The following is a 20,810-nucleotide window of genomic DNA, read 5'->3' on the forward strand; positions in this document are numbered from 1 at the left end:
CAGGGAGCAGTGCTGTGCCATCCTACAGGAGCACAGAGAGTGGTCGCCTCCCCTCCATTGCCGCCACCTCCTCACTTTGATTTCTGGCTTTAGAGGAGTGCTTGGACTAAATGGATTTTTGTGCGAAGACGGTGGGAGCATCACTTGGCAAATCCCCTTTGCCTGCGGTGCTGGGGGTGTGAATAATGCAGGTGCTGAGAGACAGAGCTCCCCAAACCACACAGCTCTGCCACTGCCCCCTGACCCCCTGGACTTCTTGCTGTTCATGATTAAGTTTTCATTAATTAAGAAGACAAAAACGTTGTTAGCATCTGCTGTGGGAGCAAGGGGCTCCCCGGCCCAGCAGGCTGTCACCTGGAGGAGCCGCGTTCCTCGTTAGTTTGATTTAACGGAGCAGCCCAATCACATCATGGTCATTTCTGAATTGCCATCGATTTAACCACTTTTCTTGTTTATTTATGGACCCATCTTCTTCTGCAGGAAGATGTTCCCTAGCACGAGTGCCCGGTGGCACTCACGTGCATGCCCGTGCCAGCCCCCAGCTGCCACTCACGTGTGCCCGCTCCCGCCTGGCCGTGCCAGGGCTTTTGGAAGGCTCGCAGTGTTTGCAAACTGCTGCTTTGGTTGGATTTTCTCCATTGATTGCCATGGAAACTGTAATTAAGCTGCACGGTGGCCCCTGGCAGTGTGCTGTGACACCCCGGCCTGCCCGGGGGCTCGGTGGTGACCAGGGTGAGTGTCTCCAGGCTGGGACATTCCTGTCCTGCCGGCGCTGCCTGCTGCTGCCCTCCTCGCCTGGCTGATCTGTCTGTTTATCCAAATCCCTCCTCTCCGTCCATCTGGCTCCCCATATGGGAAACAAACAGCAAATTGGCCCAATTTCTTACCACAGGAAAACAAACCCCAAAAAACCCCTGGAAGGCCCCGACCAGTGGGTACGGGGTGGGGATGCTGTGCCCCCATCCCTGCAGCCTTCCCTGCCTGCTCAGCACCCAGCACATCGCCCTTCTCTTGCTTTTTGGCTGCAAGGGGCCAAATTTCCCCAGTTTTCCCTCAGCCCCACATAGGGAGCAAAGCCTCCTGGAGCCTGTCCCCACCCTGTCCTGTCCTGCTCCTCTCCAGGGCCGTGCTCTGGGAATCTCCCCCAGCCCCGGGTGGTAATTATGGCGACCTTTGCTTAAGCTGCGATCTGTTAGTGGCAGGAGGCATCAGCCGTGTCATTTACTATGCAAATTGAGACCATCAATTACATCCAGAAGGTCCCGCAATGTTTAATTTTCTCTCCCATCTCTCTCTTTATTGGCATCTGCAGAAATGCAGGAGCAGGAGGGCTCTGCCTTTGCGGAGCTGGAGGTTCGGAGCCCAGCAGTGAAGAGTGGGGGCTCTTCCAATCGCTCTTCCAATTGTCTCTTTTAATTTTAATTACCTGCTTTTGCAACGGCTCCCTGGAAAGCTGGGCTGGAACTTGGCCAGTGCCATAGGGATGGGAATAAACCCTCTGCAGGGCCTGGCTGCTCGGGGGTGAAGGACTTGTCTGCTCTTCCCATGGGATGGTTTTGCCAGAGTTTGACCATTCCATGTGGAGAACCCTTTGCAAATCATGGGCTGGGGAGGGGCTGGTGCTTGGAACTGGCTGGAAAAATCCTCACTGAGCTGTTGGGACGGGACCCTGTGTCTGTCCTGGGAATGCTCAGAGTGTGATGTGGTGGTGGCTGAAGGTGAGAGGTACCAGAGGAGTGGGTGGGAGGCAGAGAGGAGCTGTGGAGATGCAGGGTGGGAGGGAAGGTGGTGCAGAAGGGCTGAGCAGGGGGAGAGGAGGTGTAAGGGGAGGGCTGGGGGAAGTGTCCCAGGGGGTTGGGTGGTGGCCAGGGGGTCTGGGCTGAGGAGGTGGTGAAGTGCTCAGCCCCTCAGTGGGAGCGCTGGAGAGACCCCCTTTGCCTGTTGGGCTGAGGAGCCCTGGGAGAGGGGCCATCCCGGGAGGACAGGGACTCAGGGGGTGTCTCAGTGCCAGGGCTCTCTCTGCCGCAGGCGGGGTCTGCGTGGCCCAGTCCGTGAAGATCCCGAGGGAGCCCAAGCCGGGCGAGTTTGACAAGATCATCCGCCGCCTCCTGGAGACCTCCCATGCCCGCGCCGTCATCATCTTCGCCAACGAGGATGATATCAGGTGTGGAGGGGCCGGCCTGGCTGGGAGGGAGGTCTGGGCAGGGATGCACTGGGATGCACTGGGATGCACCGGGATGTGTCTGCAGTGGGGAGAGGATGCACTGTGTGGTGTGGCAGGGAATGTCTGCAGTGGGGACCCACTCAGAGTGGCCACCTGGCAAGTGGCTGCCACCCAACCACAGCCACACAGAGCTCAACAGAGGGAAAACCCACTTTCCATTGGTTTCGGAAGCCCTGGATATCACGACCTGCTGCTTCACACCACGCAGGCGCTGCTCAGAGCTGGCCAAGGCAGGACCCAGGTGCTGCTTCTGCTCTGCTGTGCAGCCCCAGCCTCAGCGTGGCAGAGGAACAGATCTAGGGGACATTTCAGGGACCTTTTGGGGACCTCCCCAGCACTCTGTGCCCAGCAGGGCTGGGGACGTGGCCACACTTGAGGGTGATGAGCTGCTCTGCAGGCAAAGCAGTGGCTGCGGCTCTGTTGTTTATGGAGCAGAATGATTCACATGGAGCTACCCCTGATTTCCTAAGTGTCTAATTTATTAATCAGCAAACATTATGTAAATGTGGGTAAACTGCAAGTTTAAATCAGTTTACATCAGATGTGCAAAGTCTCCCAGTTTCTTTTTCCTTCCTTAATAGAAATGTCTGTGGAGCTGACATCAGGCGGGGGTGAGAGGGAAAAGGGATTTGCCTTGCAGGATAAATGGCAGGTCTCGTTATCAGGGCTCTGGAAACATTTACCCATCCAAATGGGATTGCAGCTCTGGGCAGTGGGGTTCTGCAGCATCTGGCTTTAGCTCTCCATGATCCCCACCCTTGTGCCAGCCTGGATTGTGGAGCCTGGAAGATGGGAAGGACGGACTGGGAAGGTTGTAGCTGGAATTCTTGCCTGGCTCAGGGTGGATTTAAATCACTGATTCCACAGGAAGGTCCTGGGGTTGCCCTGGGGAGATCCTGCCCCACCCAGGGACCAGGGGCAGCTGGAGGTGCTGCTCGTCACAGAGTGGGACCCGGGCTGTGACTGTCCTAGGGAGGGACGTGCCCGGAGCCCAGGGCAGCCCAGGATGAGCATGGAGCAGCCTGCACGGCTCCCACTGCACGCCTGCCTCTTCCCATCTCGTCTGCACTCTCTGCTGGATTTCTATGGGTTTTTTTCCCTTATTACGCGTTTCAAACACCATCTGGACTTGAAATGATCAGCTCCGACGCGGGGGGTGAGTCACAACCTGCCTCCGCTCGGCACGGGGAGACGGAGCTGCCCTGGGCCCCGCTTCCACATGGCTGGGGACCCACAGGAGCCCCCGAGGGGACACTGAGCCCTGGGAGACAGAGCCCGGAGGGTCAGATCCGGGAATGCTCCGTTCCCATCCTCCCACTGAGTTTCTGACCTGGCTGGCGCTGGAGGAGTGCGCAGGCGTGTCAGTGTCTGGCACCACGAGGGATGCTCAGCAGGACCGATGGCATCTCCGCTCCCAGCCGCTGCTCAGCTGCCCAGTTGAGCCCAGCAGAGCCCAGTTTAGCTCCATGCTGGGCGCTGGCAGCACTGGCTGCTCCTCTGCTGGGGCTGGCCATGCTGGGAGCACGTGCTCTCCACGCTGCTGCTTTCCCTGCCTGCTGCGGCATAACCTGATTCTTTTTTCCTTTCTTAATGTTGGGTAATTAAGGGGAAATTCAATTACCAGTCAGCAAATATGCAAATGAAGTGGGAGAAGCAGCCTGGGTGCCTGGGCTGGGAGGACAGAGGGTGCGGGAGCTGGGTGGCACCTCTGGATTTTGTGTGTCCATATACACCAGGCTGTGCCTGGTCCCAAACTTGTGCCTGGAGCAGCAGATGCCACCGGCACTGTGCCAGCATCCCCACTTCCCTGGGCCAGACACGGAGTTGGTGGCTCAGCTCTTGCTGCTTCTCTCCACAGAAGGGTGCTGGAGGCAGCCAAGAGAGCGAACCAGACAGGGCACTTCATCTGGATGGGCTCGGACAGCTGGGGCTCCAAAATTGCTCCTGTCCTGCACCTGGAGGAGGTGGCCGAGGGCTCTGTCACCATCTTGCCCAAGCGGGTCTCAGTCAGAGGTATGGGCTGTGCTTCGTGGGTCCCCTCAGCTCTCCCTCCTTAACTGCAGGTTTTGGCTGTGAAACCATCGTGGAACCACAGAATGGTTTGGGTTGGAAGGGTTTTGAAGGGTTTCCTGATTTGCCCACCAGTCACCTCCTTATTTTCCCCATGCCATGTTTTCCCTACTCTCCCTTTGTCGCCACTGTACCTGGAGAGGCATTTCCTGTTGCCCTCAAAGTCCCAGGAAGTCTCTGCTTTGCAGAGGATCTTCCCTGAGTGGATTTTCCACTCGCAGCTCTGCCCAAGTGGCACTTTGGACCCAATCCCACCACACTGATGTGTCCCCATCGCTCCCAGACCTCCCTTCCCCTCTGCCTGGGGAGTTTGGGGAAGTGTGATGCATCTGATTTATCCCCTCCATCCACTTTCTGCCCGGGCAGGTTTCGACCGCTACTTCTCCAGCAGGACCCTGGACAACAACCGCCGGAACATCTGGTTTGCTGAGTTCTGGGAGGAGAATTTCCACTGCAAGCTGAGCCGGCACGCACTCAGGAAGGGCAGCAGCATCAAGAAATGCACCAGTAAGAGCTGGGGGGCTGCTGTGGGAGGGTGGGAGCTCATGGTGGGGTGTGGTTCTGGTTGTGAGCGTGGGGTTTTTGCCTGGTGGGAATCCTGTCAGAGCTCAATTCCTGGCTCCCGACTCCTTCCTCAAGCCCCACTGTGTATTTTGAGTCATTTCCAGCCAAAAGAGGCTTTAGGGACGAGTGCAGTAAACAAGGCAGCCGGGGATCTGTCTTGCTGACAAGCGCTGCTGTCAGGTGATGGTTGGAGGCTTGGGGAGGTGACATGTTTACTGAGAGATGGGAGAGATTTACTGCCTGCCTGGCACCGGCTGAAGACAGATAAGAGCGCCGTGGCTCGCGGGCTGCGACGTGGCAGGACTTGGGGACATTGGCGCGTCCCTTCATCCCCTTGGGAGGGATGTCTTTTGAAGCCATCGTGTGCCGTCAGGCAGAGGGACCTGGCTGTGCCTGGGAAGTTGGATGGTGAAGGTTTTTTTTTCCCCTGCTTTCACCACTGAGGATGAGCGGGATGGTGCTTCCACATCCTCGACCTTGCAGGCATTCCCCAAAGGTTCAGCTGGTGATCTGGGTGGGTGTGAGCTGGGCAAGTAGCAAGGGCACGCCAGGAAACTGGCCCATGGCCATGGCCTTGTGTAGCCAAGAGCTCCTCATCCTTCCCGAGAGCCTCACAGAGCCCTCGACACCAGGAGATGCATGAGCAGGTCCTGTGAGCGCTGATCTCCTCATCTCCACCATGATGTAGCTTTTAAACAGGTGATATTTCAGGGCCGAGGTGTCAGTGGAAGCAGCTGAAGCTACACGTGGAAAATGTCTGAGGAGCTGTCTTTAAATCATCGGAATTTGGCAGCAAATAAGCCATCTCCCGAGTGATTGCTTGGCAGATAGAGCAGGGAACTAACACCTGGTGAAGCAAATCACCTGCCCCTACAGATCCACGAGCTCCTGCCTTGCAGGGCTGATGCAAATGCCCAGCTTGGGGCTGTTTTCCTCAGGTTTGGGTAGAACCCAACATGCCCAAGAAACACCGGCTTGGCTTGTTTATTCCACCCCAAAAACCAAAGCGAAGGATCCCACTCTGACCCGGACAGCTCCTGGCTCCCGTTCCTGGATGGAAGGGCTGGGAAGAAGGCGAGGGCTGAGCTGATGGAACTCCTGGTGGCAGCTGCTTGTGTTACCCCTGGGAGCAGCCCTAGCACCCACCAGCTGTTTGCCACGAGCATCCCATGTGAAGGGACTGTCTCTGCTCCCATATGGGCTCACCCAGCCCAAAAACATGGCCAGAGGTGCTGGGTGCTGCCACCAGCACCCACAAGATTTGGAGATTCTCCATCCCCAGCTCCCCGCAGATGTGCTGAGAGAGATTTTGATTAACTCCTGCCAGAAGCCGGGCCTGGTGGTGTGCTGGGAATTGATGCTGATCCCGTCTCACCCGCCGCCGGGGAAGAGCTGCGTCTCTCCTCAGAGGGGGCCGCTGAGCCTCGTCACGCTCTTGAAAATTAATTACCAGCCCTGTAGAACGATGCATGACCTTGCTATTATAATCAGCAGGTCACCTCCCTTCCCTGGCCCTCATCTATTGGAGCTTGGCAGAGATTTATTGTCTCCAGGTTGGGAACAAGCCTCAGCTGTCCGCTCCACATTGCCCCTCTGTGCACTGGCCTAATTCCCGTCTGGAAAAAAGCAGCTGGGGCCTGGGGCAAGGTGCTGACAGACAGAGGGACAGCCCCCAGGGATGTCTCCTTATCTGCGCTGCTCAGCCTTGGCACAGGGATGAAAATCCAGCCCCCCACAGCCTGTGCCATTGCGGCGGGTTGGATTTTGGGATGCGTGCAGGATTGAGGTGGCTGCTGGGAAGCTGAGGAGCTGTGAGGGACCAGCCCTGGGTCCCGTGTGTCCCCTGGGCGGGACAGTGCTGTGGATGGTGGCAGGGCTGTGACATCCCCATGGGCTCAGCTCCCCTGGACAGTCTATTACAGCTCCTCTTTTAATGGGTAATTATCTTGACAAGACAGAGTGGCCTGTCTGCGCCTTCGGACATGAATATGGGGAAGGGCCTGAAGTTGAGGGAGAAGATTAATGGCTCCTGTCAATAATGTGGAAAGAGGGATCACCTGCTGGGCTTTGCATGAATAATCTCCACATTCCAAAAGCGTTTTTATAACTTTGAAGGATGGGCTATGAATTCACCTCCCCGATATCATCTTTTCCTGTCGGTCAGTTTGTTATCAGTTCGCTTTAGTGTCATGTCAGTGGCACAGGTGCCGGCACAGGGACCTCCAGCGTGGCTCATGGGGCCATCCCCTCTCACTGGGGCTTCATCTCACTCTCCCACAGCAGGGAAGGAAGGGATCAGCACCTGGTGCTGGTGCTTGGTCTCCTGCTGTCCCTGTGAATCCCATCTCACATCAGGGCGCGTCCCTGCGTGGTGGAGCTGGAGTTAGTTTTGGGCACCCTGGCGTGGCTTTCTAGGATGTGCCGCCTCTCCAGAGGAGGGAGGTGGTGCCCTCGGCTCCCTGACAAATCCTCCTTCCTGTTGGTGGCCTGGCAGGATGCCCGGCCATGCCTCGGGGGTGGGGATGGAGGGGCAGAGGCCGGGGCTCTCCGTAGCAGTAGTGCCCCTTGGGAGACGCTCTCTTAGTCATAATTAACAGTGTGCTGCGTTAATCGGTGTCTTCTGCTAAGTCATTAACATGTTTCTGATCCCATTAAGATGGGGTTATGATGGGGGGAAGGCAGCTGTCACTGGTAATTGCCAGATCCTTGCAGGATCCTGCCAGCCGGGGAGGCTGTGGGGTCAGCAAGGCAGGAGGGTGGCAGGAGGCGATGAGGGGAGCGGGGTGACAGGAGGCTTTGGGAGGGAGATGGGGGATAGGCAGCCAGTGATGGATGCTGCCTGGGCGCTCCTTGATGCCACTGGTTGAGCCTGAGCTGGTGGAAACTCCTGGGAGATGAAGGAGGGCTGCAGCACACAGGGGTGAGGGTGGGACACTGGTCACAGCCCAGTCCGTGTCCTGCTGGGGGACCTGGGAGTTCGGGATGTCCCATGGCGCTGGGACATGACATCCCGAGGGCTCTTGGAAGCACAGCAGGGTGCCAGCACCCACATTTTCAGAACCACGTGACAGGGAGTTTGCTTGGGTATTCCCCAGGGAATGTTCCTTGACTGCATGTGCCCTGGGTGTGCAGGTTTGAGAATGAGGTTGGAATTTCCAGCTGCTCCAGTCCAGGGTGAGCTCGTTTGCGAGGATTTGGGTGCAGCAGACACATCCTGGGGGGCATGGCTGGGGCACAGGAGATGGAGCCCCCTTCCCCTGTCCCCGCAGACCGGGAGCGGATCGGCCAGGACTCCTCGTACGAGCAGGAGGGGAAGGTGCAGTTTGTCATCGACGCCGTCTACGCCATGGGACACGCCCTGCACAACATGCACAAGAACCTGTGCCCCGGCAAGGTGGGGCTGTGCCCCCGCATGGACCCGGTGGACGGTGTGGAGCTGCTCAAGTACATCCGCAACGTCAACTTCTCAGGTGTGCCATCCCCCCGCGGCGCTGGCAGGAGCGGCCCTGGGCGTCTCTGGTTGTCCCCCATTGCTCTGGTTGTCCCCAGTGTGGGTCACGGAGCAGCACCCATGGTTTATTTGTGGTACAATTTGGCAGCTGCTGCGCTGCAAGTGCAGCATGGAGACAGGGCAGCAGATCAGCAGGTGAGGAAGGTCTGAGCTTCCACATCTCCTGGGAGCCTTTGGAGCGTAATCCGGCAGCAATGCTGCCCTCAGCCTGCCCTCACCTGCTGCCCTGACTTCACCTGCTGCCCTGCCCTCACCCTGCCCTCACCCTGCCCTCACCCTGCCTTCACCTGCTGCCCTGCCCTCACCCTGCCCTCACCCTGCCCTCACCCTGCCTTCACCTGCTGCCCTGCCCAGGCTCTCCCCCTGCCAGCTCCTCCCTCCCAGCTGGCAGAGGTCCCACTGCCTCCTGCTGCTCTGCCCTTGTCTGTCTCAGATCTCCTCTGGAAGCACATCTTTTCCTCTGCTCTGTCTCCTTAATAAACATTTTCTGTCTGGCCCCCTTATTATTTCTATTTATCTCCACCTTCTGATCTCCTCCACAGTGCCTCTTTTATTTATTTCCCCCCTCTTGCTTGATTCTTCTCTTCCTTCCTTTCATTAGTGTTTATCGCAGAGTTCACTTGATTTAACTTTTAAAGCTCCTTTTCCCCCTTTCTTAAAAGAAGCAGCGAGGGGGGAGCATCAAACCAGAGCCCCCTTGGACCCCATCAGCAGGGTGGGGGTGCTGTGGGTGCTGTGGGTGCTGTGGGTGCTGTGGGTGCCGAGCTCCCCCTTTCCCGCAGGCATTGCTGGGACTCCTGTGACATTCAATGAGAACGGAGATGCTCCAGGGCGTTACGACATCTACCAGTACCAGATCAGGAACTCCACCCCTGAGTACAAAGTCATCGGGCAGTGGACAGACCACCTGCACCTCAAGGTAACGCTGTGATCCAAGGGGAAGGTCCTGCAGGTTTCTCTTCTCACCACGTAGAGTCTGGGAGCCCCTGGCTGCAAAGCCAGGCAGCCAAAGGTGGTGGGGGCAGAGGGGAAGGTGTCCCCAGGTACACACTTGTGCTTCGGCACGTGTGACCACACCCCAGGGATCCGGGTATGGGACAGGAAAGAGGAGCCAGACCGCAGCAGATGGGGTTTCCTCAGGGAAGGAGGGGCTTCATTTCGGGTTCCTGGTGTTGAATCTTCCCAAAAGGCCAATGGAGAGCTTCACCACCTCCTTGCCCCCATGCCAGGTTGGGCTGGGACCCTTTGTGGGATGTGCTGATGGGTTGAGGGTCCAGATCCGGGCAGGGCAGGGGATCCCCTGTGCCCAGGCGTGCCTGGCAGGTGCCCAGTGTGCCCTCAGCAGGGCTGGTGCTGTCTCCCCCGCAGGTGGAGAATATGCTGTGGCCGGGGGGCGGGAGCCAGCAGCCCAGTTCCATCTGCAGCCTGCCCTGCAAGCCGGGCGAGAGGAAGAAGCTGGTGAAGGGCATCCCCTGCTGCTGGCACTGCGAGCGCTGCGACGGCTACCAGTACCAGCTGGACGAGTTCCACTGCAAGCGCTGCCACTTCAACGAGCGGCCCAACGAGAACCACACCAGCTGCACGCCCATCCCCATCATCAAGCTGGAGTGGAGCTCGCCCTGGGCTGTGGTGCCCGTGTTCATCGCCATCGTGGGCATCATCGCCACCCTGTTCGTGGTGATCACCTTCGTGCGCTACAACGACACGCCCATCGTCAAGGCGTCGGGGCGGGAGCTCAGCTACGTCCTGCTCACGGGCATCTTCCTCTGCTACGCCACCACCTTCCTGATGATCGCCGAGCCCGACCTGAGCACCTGCTCCCTGCGGCGCATCTTCCTGGGGCTGGGCATGAGCATCAGCTACGCTGCGCTGCTCACCAAGACCAACCGCATCTACCGCATCTTCGAGCAGGGCAAGAAGTCGGTGAGCGCCCCGCGCTTCATCAGCCCCGCGTCACAGCTGGTCATCACCTTCAGCCTCATCTCGCTGCAGCTCGTCGGCGTCTGCATCTGGTTCATCGTGGACCCGTCCCACTCTGTCATTGACTACGAGGACCAGCGGACTACAAACCCCCACTTTGCCCGGGGCATCCTCAAATGTGACATTTCGGACCTGTCCCTCATCTGTTTGCTCGGGTACAGCATGCTCCTCATGGTCACCTGCACTGTGTACGCCATTAAGACCCGCGGGGTCCCGGAGACCTTTAACGAAGCCAAACCCATCGGGTTCACCATGTACACGACTTGCATTGTGTGGTTAGCCTTCATCCCGATATTTTTTGGGACGTCGCAGTCGGCGGAAAAGGTAAGGGAGGAGGGGAGAGGCCTGGCTGGTGTCCGGTGTGCAGAGCTGGCAGAGGCTGTGGTGTCTTGAGCAAGAGGAGTCCTTCCCTGCAGCCTGGCCAGCTTGGGAACTGGGGTGGGAAGTTTCTCGTGCTCTGTTGGCCCTGCTGCCCCTCACGGATGGGGGCAGTGAGCAGCACAGGCTGCTGCTGGGGGGGCTGAGGGAGGGTGAACCCCCAGGGCAGGTCCCCGGTGTCATGAGCACAATTTCTACACAGAAAGGGACCCAGTGCTGCCCAGCCGGCTCCTGTTCCCAGTGCAGAGTTCCCATGGGACCAAGGCCAGCCTGGATGAGGCTCTGTGCTCAAGTGCGAGGGATTAAGAACAAAGAATAAAAATCTCATGAATGAGACCCAAATCCCTCTGCCTGCCAGCCAAAACAGGAATCATCACGTTTCTGTCAAACGCAAACAGCTCCCGCCTGCCAGCCCAGCGCTGCTTTGATGAACAAACCTTGGAGCTGCTGTTCCTTGGAAATCCCCGGGGTGTCCCAGGGCCCGGATCCCTCTCTGGACCCCGCGGGTGTGTCCCCACGCTGCTGACACCGTGGCTTTAGGACACACCTGTTGCAAAGGTTTGCTGAGGGAGCTTTTGCTGTGGACACCTGAGTTTGTTGTGTCCTGGAGAGTCTCTTGTCAGAGCATCCATCCCTCGAGGAGGCCGAGTCCACCCAGCCACCTCTGACCTTGGCCCAGCCAAAAAGTCCCACCAGGCCTTCGCTGGCTGCAAGTGTGAAGGAGAATTAAAGGAAATAAATGGAGCCTTTTGCAGCATTTCCATTTTGATGAGATGGCAGGGGAGATACTAACAAGAAAGCAGATTTTTTAAGAAATTATTGCAAAACAAAAGCTCCCTGAAAGCCTCCTTAATGTGCTTGGCATACTGTGGGTAATAAAGATGGAAATGATAATGATTGTAGATTATGCGCAAGGTTGCTCACCTCTTCACTGCAGCTTGTCACGGGATAATTTAAGGCTGCTGAACGCTGCCTGTCAGGCAGCAGCTCCACAATAGGCTGTGCCTCTCGTTGGGGGTTGTGATGCACAGGCCTGCTCTGTTATTAGGCTGCTAACAAGCTGATTAGAGGCGGAAAAAGTGATGTTTCCAACTCCCCTCGGACACGGAGCTCTGTCTCACAGCCCGGCCCTGCCTCAAGCCTGCTGAGCCAACCGTGGCGGGGCTTTGAGATTGCAGCTTGGAGTTCTGCTGGGCCGGTGTGGGAATGGGCTTTGAGTGTCCCTGGGCCATGCAAGTGGACTCTGAGTGTCCCCAGGCTGTGTCCAAGGGGTGATGGATGCACTCAGAGGAGGCTGAAGGGAACGGGTGCTCGGGGCCGCCGTGCTGCTGCTTTAGCTCCTGGTTTGTAGTCCTGGGATGGAAAAGGTCAAAAAGGAGTCCTGGCAGAGAGGGTCTGGCTCTGAGCGTGTCCTTGGGGGGACAACTGGGGGCACTGGCACTGGCATCACCCACGTGGTGCCTGGTGGGGCACCCCCAGCTCACCATGCGGGGGGATCCCATCACCTTCACCCCATCGCTGCTGGGACTGAGGGCCCGTTGGGCTCCGTGGAGCATCTGCACACTTGGGAAAAGAAAATCCAGGAGCATTGTCTGGGCTGTTCTCCCATGGCTGGAGTCCCAAGGATGCCACGGGGCAGACCCGCACCCCTGGACCCCTGGCACCTCTGCCCCGACCCCACCTGGGGCTGCAGGGCCGCAGCCAAGGCTGCCTCGTGGTCTGGAGGAGTTGGATGATGATCCCTGGTTTTACTTTAATTTGCTTTGCCTCGTGCCCAGAACTTTACATGGAGGTGGCATATTATTGTAACAAGTCCCCCAAGCCTTTTCTGGAAAGAACCTCTTATCCCTGCCGATCCCGGCGGATTACAGAAATAGCAAAAACAGAGGATCTAAAGAAAGAGACAATTTCCTGCGCTGATAAGGCAGCATCGGAACAGTGGAGTCATTGTCTGCTTCCCTGTTTATCACGTTCGCTTTCAGCCAAGGAAAAGAGGGAGAGGGAAGGAGTGACAGGGACTGTCCAGTGGTGTTCGGTGAGCTGGAGGAGGGCTGAGCAGGTTTGCCCTTTCCCAGCACCCACCATGATGCAAAAACCCCTTGTAGCGGAGCCAGGAGTGGATTTAGAGTGGGGGCAGCTTCCAATTAATGCCGAGATTTGCTGTGGGGCAGGCACAAGCCTGGGCTGTGCCTCAAGCCTGAGCTGCTCCCCGGGCAGGATGGGCTCACCCAGCCCTGGGCAAGGCTGAGCCCAGCGCTGGCTTTGGGGGCCTGCGTGGGGTCGTTTTGGGTTACTGCTGTCCCTCAGCGTCATTGCCCTGAGCCAGGTCTGGCTGTGCTCTTTGATCCAGCCCACGAGGCAGCAGGAGCTGGAAGTTCCTCAATAAGCACAGCTCACACCTCCCGGGGCTCCAGAGGAAGCTCCAGTGTCGTTAGTGGAGGGGCCAAGCGGGGTGCTGGGCTGGAAGCCAATTAAGAGAGTAGGAAGTGAAACTGTGAGAAATGGTCATTCTTTGCAGTGGCAAAAGGTTAACTGAGCAGACTCTGCACGCCTGTGTGGAGGCTCCAGGCTTAAAATATTCCTGTCTGAGCTGGCGAGGGGTTTGCTGCAGCCAGACACGGCTGCGGAGGCTGGAGTGGGCAGGAGAACGGTTCCTGGCAAACGCAGCATCGGGGGGAAGGTCGCCACAGCGGCCCTGTGAGACCCCAAAAGTGCTGCAGGAGGTAGAGAGTGGGGTGGGGAGCTGGGGCTGGTGGCAGCGGGGTCTCAGCACAAGGGAGTCCCTGGCAGCACTGGGAGAACCAGCCCAGGAGTGAGGGGGGAGCGTGCACAGAGACGTCTGAGCTCGGCTCAGCTCAGCTCAGCTCAGCTCAGCTGCTCCCTCCCTCCTTGCTGAAACGCCTCCGAGCCCCAAGGCACGGGGAGGGGGAGCCACTGCCGAGGCACAAAATATGGAAATGGCTGGCTTGGCAAGTGAGGCTCCTTGGGAGGGCAGGGAGCCAGGGAGATGAGGGGTGCTGAGCTCAGCCGTGCCCCACCGGGGTCACTCTGTGCTGGGCACAGTTGTGCTGGTTCCCAGGCAGGGCTTGGGGGGTGCCTGGAGTTGGGGTCTCAATGTTTCCTTCATTCCTGGCCGGTCCAGGACAGCCGTGGTAGAGGCTGGAGAGTTGGAGTGGCAAAAAAGAAAAAAGGAAGAAATAAAAAAGCACACATATTCTGGCACAGAGATGTGTTTTGACTTCGCTTGATGAAATGACATTTTTATTTCCAAAAACTGCTTAGAGAGAGAAGGTGGAACAAACAAACTGGTGCGTGTGACAGCAGGAGGTTTTATTCTGGGGACAAACCAAAGTTTTTCAGTTGACTCAGAGCAAGCTCGGTGGCATTTTCCCTTCGGGGCTGAGTCGGAGCGCTCTGGGCCAGGTGCTGGTTGGCTTTGCAGGATCACAGGTGGGACCTGCGGGTCCTGGGGGGGTCCTGGAGCAGCTGTGTCCCACCAGCTCTCACTCTTGGGATGAGCTGCCTCCCAGGGAGCCGTGCAGAGCCTCTGCCTCAGCGTGTGCCCTGCATCGCCTTTTCACTTCAGAAACCCTCAGGTGAAGCCTCCGGGGACGTGGGGACCCCGAGCTTCCCCGGCTCCTCAGGGTCCTGCCTCCTCACAGGGCGTTAAATCCCACCTGTGAAACACCTGCAGGGGAATTGCTGGACATTGAGTCACCGGTGAAGTTCAGGAAATGCTTTAAGGCTCCTTGCAAAGCCTTGTCAGTGACCTGCAAAGCAGGAGTGTGCAAAGGCACCTGGAGACCCAGAGCCCCCTCCCTGCCCAGCCCCAGAGCCCCAGCACATGGACAGCCTGCTGGAGAAGGGGATGCTGCAGAGGAAGGAACCAGATGCTGGCAGAGCAGGGATGCCCACGGAGCAGGGACTTGCCCTCCCGGCCTCCCTGAGAGGTGGGACACACAGAGGGAGGGGGTCCCTGCCTGCAGTTGCCACCTGCTTCAGATGCCCTGGCTTGAGAAGAGCCTGCCAACTGCTCTCCATAGGAAAATGGATTATTCTACAGTCAGATTAATGGGCTTTCATTTTGCAAAACATCTGTCACTGTTAGTCCTGGACAGTGAGCGTGAAATTAGTTTTGACTGCAAAAAGGCAGCGTCGGTGTGTAATATGTGACTTACATGACAAGAGCCCAGGAGTCAGATGGGGAATGGGAATTACCTGTTGAAGGGGAGAGGGGAGGTGGGGTTGTGCCCTGGGATTGGGTGTCCTTGCTGTGCCCAGCACCAGCCTTGCAGCTCCCACCCTGAGGCTGGTGGAGCGTCAAAACCTCACGTTTAACACCCAGCACTGCCGACATTCCAGCCCTGCCTCCCCACTTCCATTCACTTAACCCCAGCTTCCCCTCCTTTCCCTGTTTCCTCCTTTCCCTTCTGGATCCCGCAGCGGCTTGGGGGGATCTCAGCTGGTGGCCTTGTGTCTTGCAGATGTACATCCAGACCACGACGCTCACCATCTCGGTGAGTCTGAGTGCCTCGGTGTCCCTGGGCATGCTCTACATGCCCAAGGTGTACATCATCCTCTTCCACCCGGAGCAGAACGTCCCCAAGCGCAAGCGGAGCCTCAAGGCGGTGGTGACAGCGGCCACCATGTCCAACAAGTTCTCTCAGAAGGGAGGGTTCCGCCCCAACGGAGAGGCCAAGTCGGAGCTCTGCGAAAACCTGGAAACGCAAGGTGAGGTGGCTCCCGCAGGAGCTCGCAGTGGGGTCCTCTGAGGATCGTAAATGCCGGAAACGGGGAGAGCTGAGCTCCATCTGCACATCCCTGACTCCAGAGTGTCCCACGGGGCTGGGGGAGCTCGGAGTGAGCAGGGCTGGCAGCTCCCATTGTGCCTAGGCAGGGAACGGGCACGGCAGCAGCGCCAGGGGCGGGAGGCGCAGGGGGACGTCAGCGCAGCACCGAGGGGACATTTTTCACTCTGTCACTGCCGGGTCACGTATCCTTAAATAAACAACAGAATAAATAATTCACAGGGCTTTGATACGGGCAGATCAGCTACGAAAACATCGCAGCTAACAAATAGCTCTGTCAGCTCCAATTCCTTCTGCTCTATCTAATTGTTATCTGGGAACACCAGTTGGAAACCTGCAGCAAGGGCTCCGTGGGGACACGTTTGTGCTGCTCAGGGTGTCCCAAGCTGTGCCATCTGTGCCAGCACTTGCCTGTGCCCTTGGCCGAAGGGTGTCCCTGTGCCTGCTGACCCTGTGGTGCCTGGGGACCTCGTGGGGGTCTCAGCAGAGCATTGTCCCCACCGAGGGCAGCGGCACAGCTCTGCAGGGAGTGGGAGGGTTCATGGCTCTGTGGCTTTGGCTGTGCCCCCCCAGTGCCACTCTGGGACGTGTGGTGGCTTTGGAGCCATCGCTGCCGCTCCTCTCCTAGTGTGTCGGAGGGCTGGGGAAGCTGGGGGATGGCAGCAGGGTTGTGTCCCTGTGGCACCCCTGGATGAGGGGGCAGCCAGGCTGGTTAGTTTTGTGCCCTGCTGGTCCGCTCCCAGCTGCCGTGGAGAGGTGGCCAGGGGTGTGGGACGCCCAGCTGGGACCCCAAATCGTGCTCTGGGAGGGCTGGCTGGGACAAGCTGAGCTTTGGGAACGGGCAGCACCCGTGGGCCTGTCTGTGGGAGGTTGCTGAGGGAAGCGGGTGGGAGGCTGAGACCCCATTCCCATCCCGGGGTCTCATGGCATGTCCTGGGGGCTCTCTTTGGGATGAACCATCCTTAGAGAGCCCCCACAGCTGCTGTGGGGCTCAGCCCCTCTGCCACAGCTCAGGGAGGGATCCCATGTGCCAGCGCTGTCCAGATCCACGAGCAAACCCTGTCACATCCCTGCTGGCACCTCCTGGGCAGGTCAGGGGGGTGGGACAGGAGCCAGGGGGGGAAGGTGGCCTCTGCTGATGATCCACGTGAGCTCTGTGTCTCCTTCCAGCACTGGCCACCAAGCAGACCTACGTCAGCTACAGCAACCACGCCATTTAGCTCCAGGAGCAGAGGGACCGGGAGGGAGCCGAGCTCCTCGCAGGGACAGCGGCACAGGACAGGGAGGTGGCAGCCGGGGGATGCGCTCTTGCAGGGGCTACTGGGCAGATCTCCCGGGGGAAAAACGCCATCAACAGCAGCAAAAAATCCATAAAGAAACAGTAAAACTCTTCCAGCGCCCATGGTGGCGATGCATGGCTCCCACAGAGGGACAGCGGAGCGCGGGGACGGAGCACGGGCAAGAGGGGACGGACTTCAGCAAGTCTTTGGGGTTTTTTTTTTCCTGTATTTTGGCAAAGAAAAAAAAAAAAATAAGAGCCCCAACATTTTCCCTTTTCTGGAACTTGTGAGATTGTTTGTGGTTGTGCAGAACCTTCTGTTTTCTCTTTTTAATTTTTTTAATCCTCCATTTTCTTCCGTTCCTGTCTTCCTCCGTCCCTCTTCACTCTCTACCCCATATCCTACCAAATTCTATATGTTGCAAAAAGGAAAAAGAAATAAAAATACTTAAAATTTACATTAAAAAAACCACAAACCAGACAGCAAAATAAAATAAAATAAAACCTAGACTGTGTTCAAAGTGCTGATTTCTATAGGTGGTTCCTTAATGTATGTGATGACCATTTGGATTGAAATATGTCTGCTTTATGTACTGACCAGTCAAAAAACAAAAACACACAAAAAAACAAAGTTCAGTGCCTGGATGTTTATGAATTATTCGATGACTGTGTAGAGCATGATCATTTTTATACGAGGAGATTTCTAATAAAAGACCCTGGTTTTGCACTCGGCGTTTGCTGTCTCTTGGTGACTTGGATTCAGGAGGTGGCAAGGAAGGTTTTGGGTGGCCAAACTCTCTGGGAGATCTCGGGGCTTGGTGTCCTTCCATTCCAGGCATTCCTGGAGATCCCAGGCAGCTCAAATTGTGTGAGATGGGATGGGACAGGGAGAGGGGAGCTCGGCGTGTCCCTGGCACGGGGCACTGGGGCAGGTTTGGGGTGGAAAGGGCTGATTCCTCCTCGTTTTCTCTTCCCCGAGCTGTGGGCAGAGGCTGCAGGGATGGAGCAGAGGGGAGGAGATTTCCCAGGGCTTCCTGAGCCTTCGGGCTGCCCAGGGAAGTGCTGGAGTCCCCATCCCTGGAGGGATTAATTTAAAAAGTGTGCAGATGTGGCACCTGGGGACACGGTGGCCTTGGCATTGCTGGTTAAGGGTGGACTGGAGGATCGTCAGAGGGCTTTTCCAACCTAAGGGACCCTGAGTTAACGAGGACTAACGAAAGCAGCTCTGCCCACCCTGCGGGGAGGGCTCCTCTTCCTGGCTCCAGCCTGTCCTTGGGATGGCTCAGCCCTGTGTGTGAGGGACGCGGTTGTTCCCAGAGTCTGGGCTGTGCCTTTTTGGGGCAGTTTGGTGCATTGGCTGCTGCTGTTTCAGTCTCTGGACTGGGCATTCCAAGCGTTTCCCTCTTGGAATGGGGCTGGCTGTGCTTGTTGGCTGCTGGATCAGGAGAGGAGGGTCCAGACTTGCCTCTTTTTTGGGAGAGGGGGAAAGGAGGCGGAGAGAGGTGCTGGGTGCCTCCAGCTTCTGGGTAAGTGAAAGTGGTGACCTGGCCTGGGAGGGGGTGCTGGGCTGGCTCCCCGTCCCTTTTGTGCCTGTTCCCCCCAACCCAAAAGTGCCTCTCTGAGCCTGTGTGATGCCACCCCGGTATTTTGCACATTTCGAGACCTGTTTGTGTGCTTATCACAGCTCTGCTCTCACCCTGGGCTGTGTGGGGGGCACTGGGTGCCCTGACCCCCATGGGAGCTGCAGCCAGGCGTTGGTGCTGGAGGGAAACGCAGCCGCTCCTGCCTGTGCACGGAGGACAGAGCCTGGCTTGAAGGCAGGAGTTAAAAAAGGGGGAAAAAGCAGCGTAATGAAAAGCTCGGAACTTTGATAAGATCATACTTGTCAAAAGAGCTTCTCAGGAGAAAAAACTGCTCTGTTCCCAGAGCATCCATCACTGTCGGATCGGATGTGAGGCACTGCCTGGTTCAGAGGGCTCCGAGAAAACCCGAGTTGATGTCTCTGGTGCTGCTTCTGGCTCGGGGATTCTGCTCTGATGGTGTCACAAGCAGCTTTCACCCCGAATTCTGCCTGATAATGACTGGAAAGGCTGATTCTGACTTAATTACAGCCTCCACCTGCCTCCCCTCGCCGTGCCTGTGAGGGAGGTGCTCTAAGCCCTCCAGAGATGCCCCGTTTTTGTCACCCCAAACCTGAGCTGCCAAAGGACCCCTGTCCCTCCCAGCCCGTTCCAGTGGTGGATGCAGTGACCTCCCAACACAGCTCGTTAATTTTATCCATGATACAGCGCTGTTTAATTCTCAACCCCTCTTTGATTACGGGAGCTAATTAAAAGGGAGCAGTCTGTAAGCCAGTGAGATGGATGGGGATCGAGCCAGGTTCTGCTGTGGATGCTGCAGCAGGGAGTTCTTGGGACCTATGAGGATCCAGATTCTGCTTTTCTGCTTTGCGCAATATTTTTGAGGGCAGCTCTGCCTGTGGCTGGGGAGAAGAGCAGAGTAGATTCTGATTCCTGGATATCACATTCCTAATTTTGGGTATTTTGTGTATATTTCTTTTTTTAAATGAGGTGCCTGTCCAGAAATTGGTGCCATCGTTTCCCCTCCTTGCCTCCCTCAGAGCTTTAAAAGCACTTGTCCGATTTTCCTCTTATTTCTGTGAAGGGCTGTTGAATTTAAACAACGATAATTGCCTGAGTTCCCCGAGTGCTTGACCTGCAGATTTTTCACTTTTTCTGGGACTTCGAGAAGTGGTGAGGAAAAAAACCTGGGCTGATGCCAGCTGCCTCCATTCCCTGCTCGTATCTTCCTGCCTCCTGGAACTTTCTGTTGTCCTTGGCTGCTGTTCCCAATCGCCAGCTCTTCTCCTGAGCTCCCTTCTCCAGGGACAAGTGGGAACTTTTGGGGTCCCAGGGCACAGCTGGGGGCTGGAGCGGGAGCTGTGCCCCCGCCTGGAGCAGCAGCAGCCTGGAACCAGTCATTAACTCTCTTCTCTGAGAGGCAAATTACAGACTTCGGTGGCATAATTAGTCCAACTCGATGGGAAACGGAAAAACAAGATAATTTCCCTGCAAATTTTCCAGCCTGCCTGCCACCTCGTGCCTCCCTTCTCTTGTCTTGGGGAAAATCAGCTCCCTGGCCCCCCTGGGCCTGGAGATCTCCTGTTGCAGCTCCTCAGGGAGGAAATCTGGAGGAAGGGGATGGGGAGAACAGGTCCGGAGCAGAGCTTGGTTTGGACAGGACAGGAGGACAAAGCTCCATTCAGCTCCTTGCCCACAAGGAGAGCCCCAAGAACCCATTTGCACCCCAGGAGAGCCGAGTGGTGCTCGCAGCAAGGTGGGACTCGGGTTCAGAGCAGAGGGCAGCAAAGGTGAGGTGGATGCTGTGGTTCCATTCCTGGTGCAGGACCAGCTCTGGGAAAGACTGGAGCTCATTCCTCTGCTCCAAAGCACTGGAGGAGCTGTGCTGAGCCCCTCAGAGCTGCTGGGAAGGTGGGCAGTGCCTCTGAGTGGGGCTGAGGGGACAGTGGGTGCCCTGGAGGGAGGTGGAAGCACCCAACCCTGTGGCTGGGGAAGGTCCAGCAGCAGAGCGGGGCCTTTGGAGCTCCCGTTGGAGCAATCCCTGTGGCTGGAGCCAGGATGGAGGCACCAGTTGTGTACCTCAGGGTCTCTCCCCAGCCCCAATGTTCTCTTGTAGGGCCCAGTGAGTCAGTGGTGGTCTGTGTTGAAATCTCACTTCAGTGGTGAAAGCTGCAATTAGCATTTAATGAAGCTTCTTGCTTTTATTTTTAGGTAACCTCCGATTCCCTGACTGTGTAATTTAGTCCTCCATTGCTTGGAGATAATTAAAGTATGTCACTATAATTTGCTTTTTTTAAAAGCCTGTAATTATGTTTTTATTGAGAATAAAAAACGGGGGGGAGGGGGAAATGAAAACAATGTTAGGGGAGGAGAAATCTTTGGACGGGCAAGGGGACTTCTTCCAGCTTGACGGGTT

At 57.1% G+C, this 20,810-nt stretch overlaps 1 protein-coding gene and 1 long non-coding RNA gene across 5 annotated transcripts in view; both read left to right on the top strand.

Annotated features, from left to right (window-relative positions):
- Positions 1–17,546, top strand: part of GRM4 (glutamate metabotropic receptor 4) — a 35,225-nt gene extending 17,679 nt beyond the window's left edge. For all 4 annotated transcript variants that reach the window (XM_032133106.1, XM_032133108.1, XM_032133107.1 and 1 more), the window contains 8 exons: positions 2,029–2,164; positions 4,083–4,237; positions 4,661–4,801; positions 8,128–8,328; positions 9,152–9,288; positions 9,738–10,673; positions 15,212–15,458; positions 16,706–17,546. In XM_032133106.1, coding sequence (XP_031988997.1) covers positions 2,029–2,164; positions 4,083–4,237; positions 4,661–4,801; positions 8,128–8,328; positions 9,152–9,288; positions 9,738–10,673; positions 15,212–15,458; positions 16,706–16,755 — 2,003 coding nt within the window. In that variant the 3' untranslated portion in view covers positions 16,756–17,546. The remainder of the gene's footprint in view (positions 1–2,028; positions 2,165–4,082; positions 4,238–4,660; positions 4,802–8,127; positions 8,329–9,151; positions 9,289–9,737; positions 10,674–15,211; positions 15,459–16,705) is intronic.
- Positions 17,547–18,119: 573 nt separating this feature from the next.
- Positions 18,120–20,810, top strand: part of LOC116455346 — a 35,573-nt gene continuing 32,882 nt past the window's right edge. Inside the window, exon 1 of the long non-coding RNA XR_004244369.1 lies at positions 18,120–18,340. This is a non-coding gene — a long non-coding RNA (uncharacterized LOC116455346). The remainder of the gene's footprint in view (positions 18,341–20,810) is intronic.

This window comes from Corvus moneduloides, chromosome 24 (assembly GCF_009650955.1).
Source record: "Corvus moneduloides isolate bCorMon1 chromosome 24, bCorMon1.pri, whole genome shotgun sequence".
NCBI lineage: Eukaryota > Metazoa > Chordata > Aves > Passeriformes > Corvidae > Corvus > Corvus moneduloides.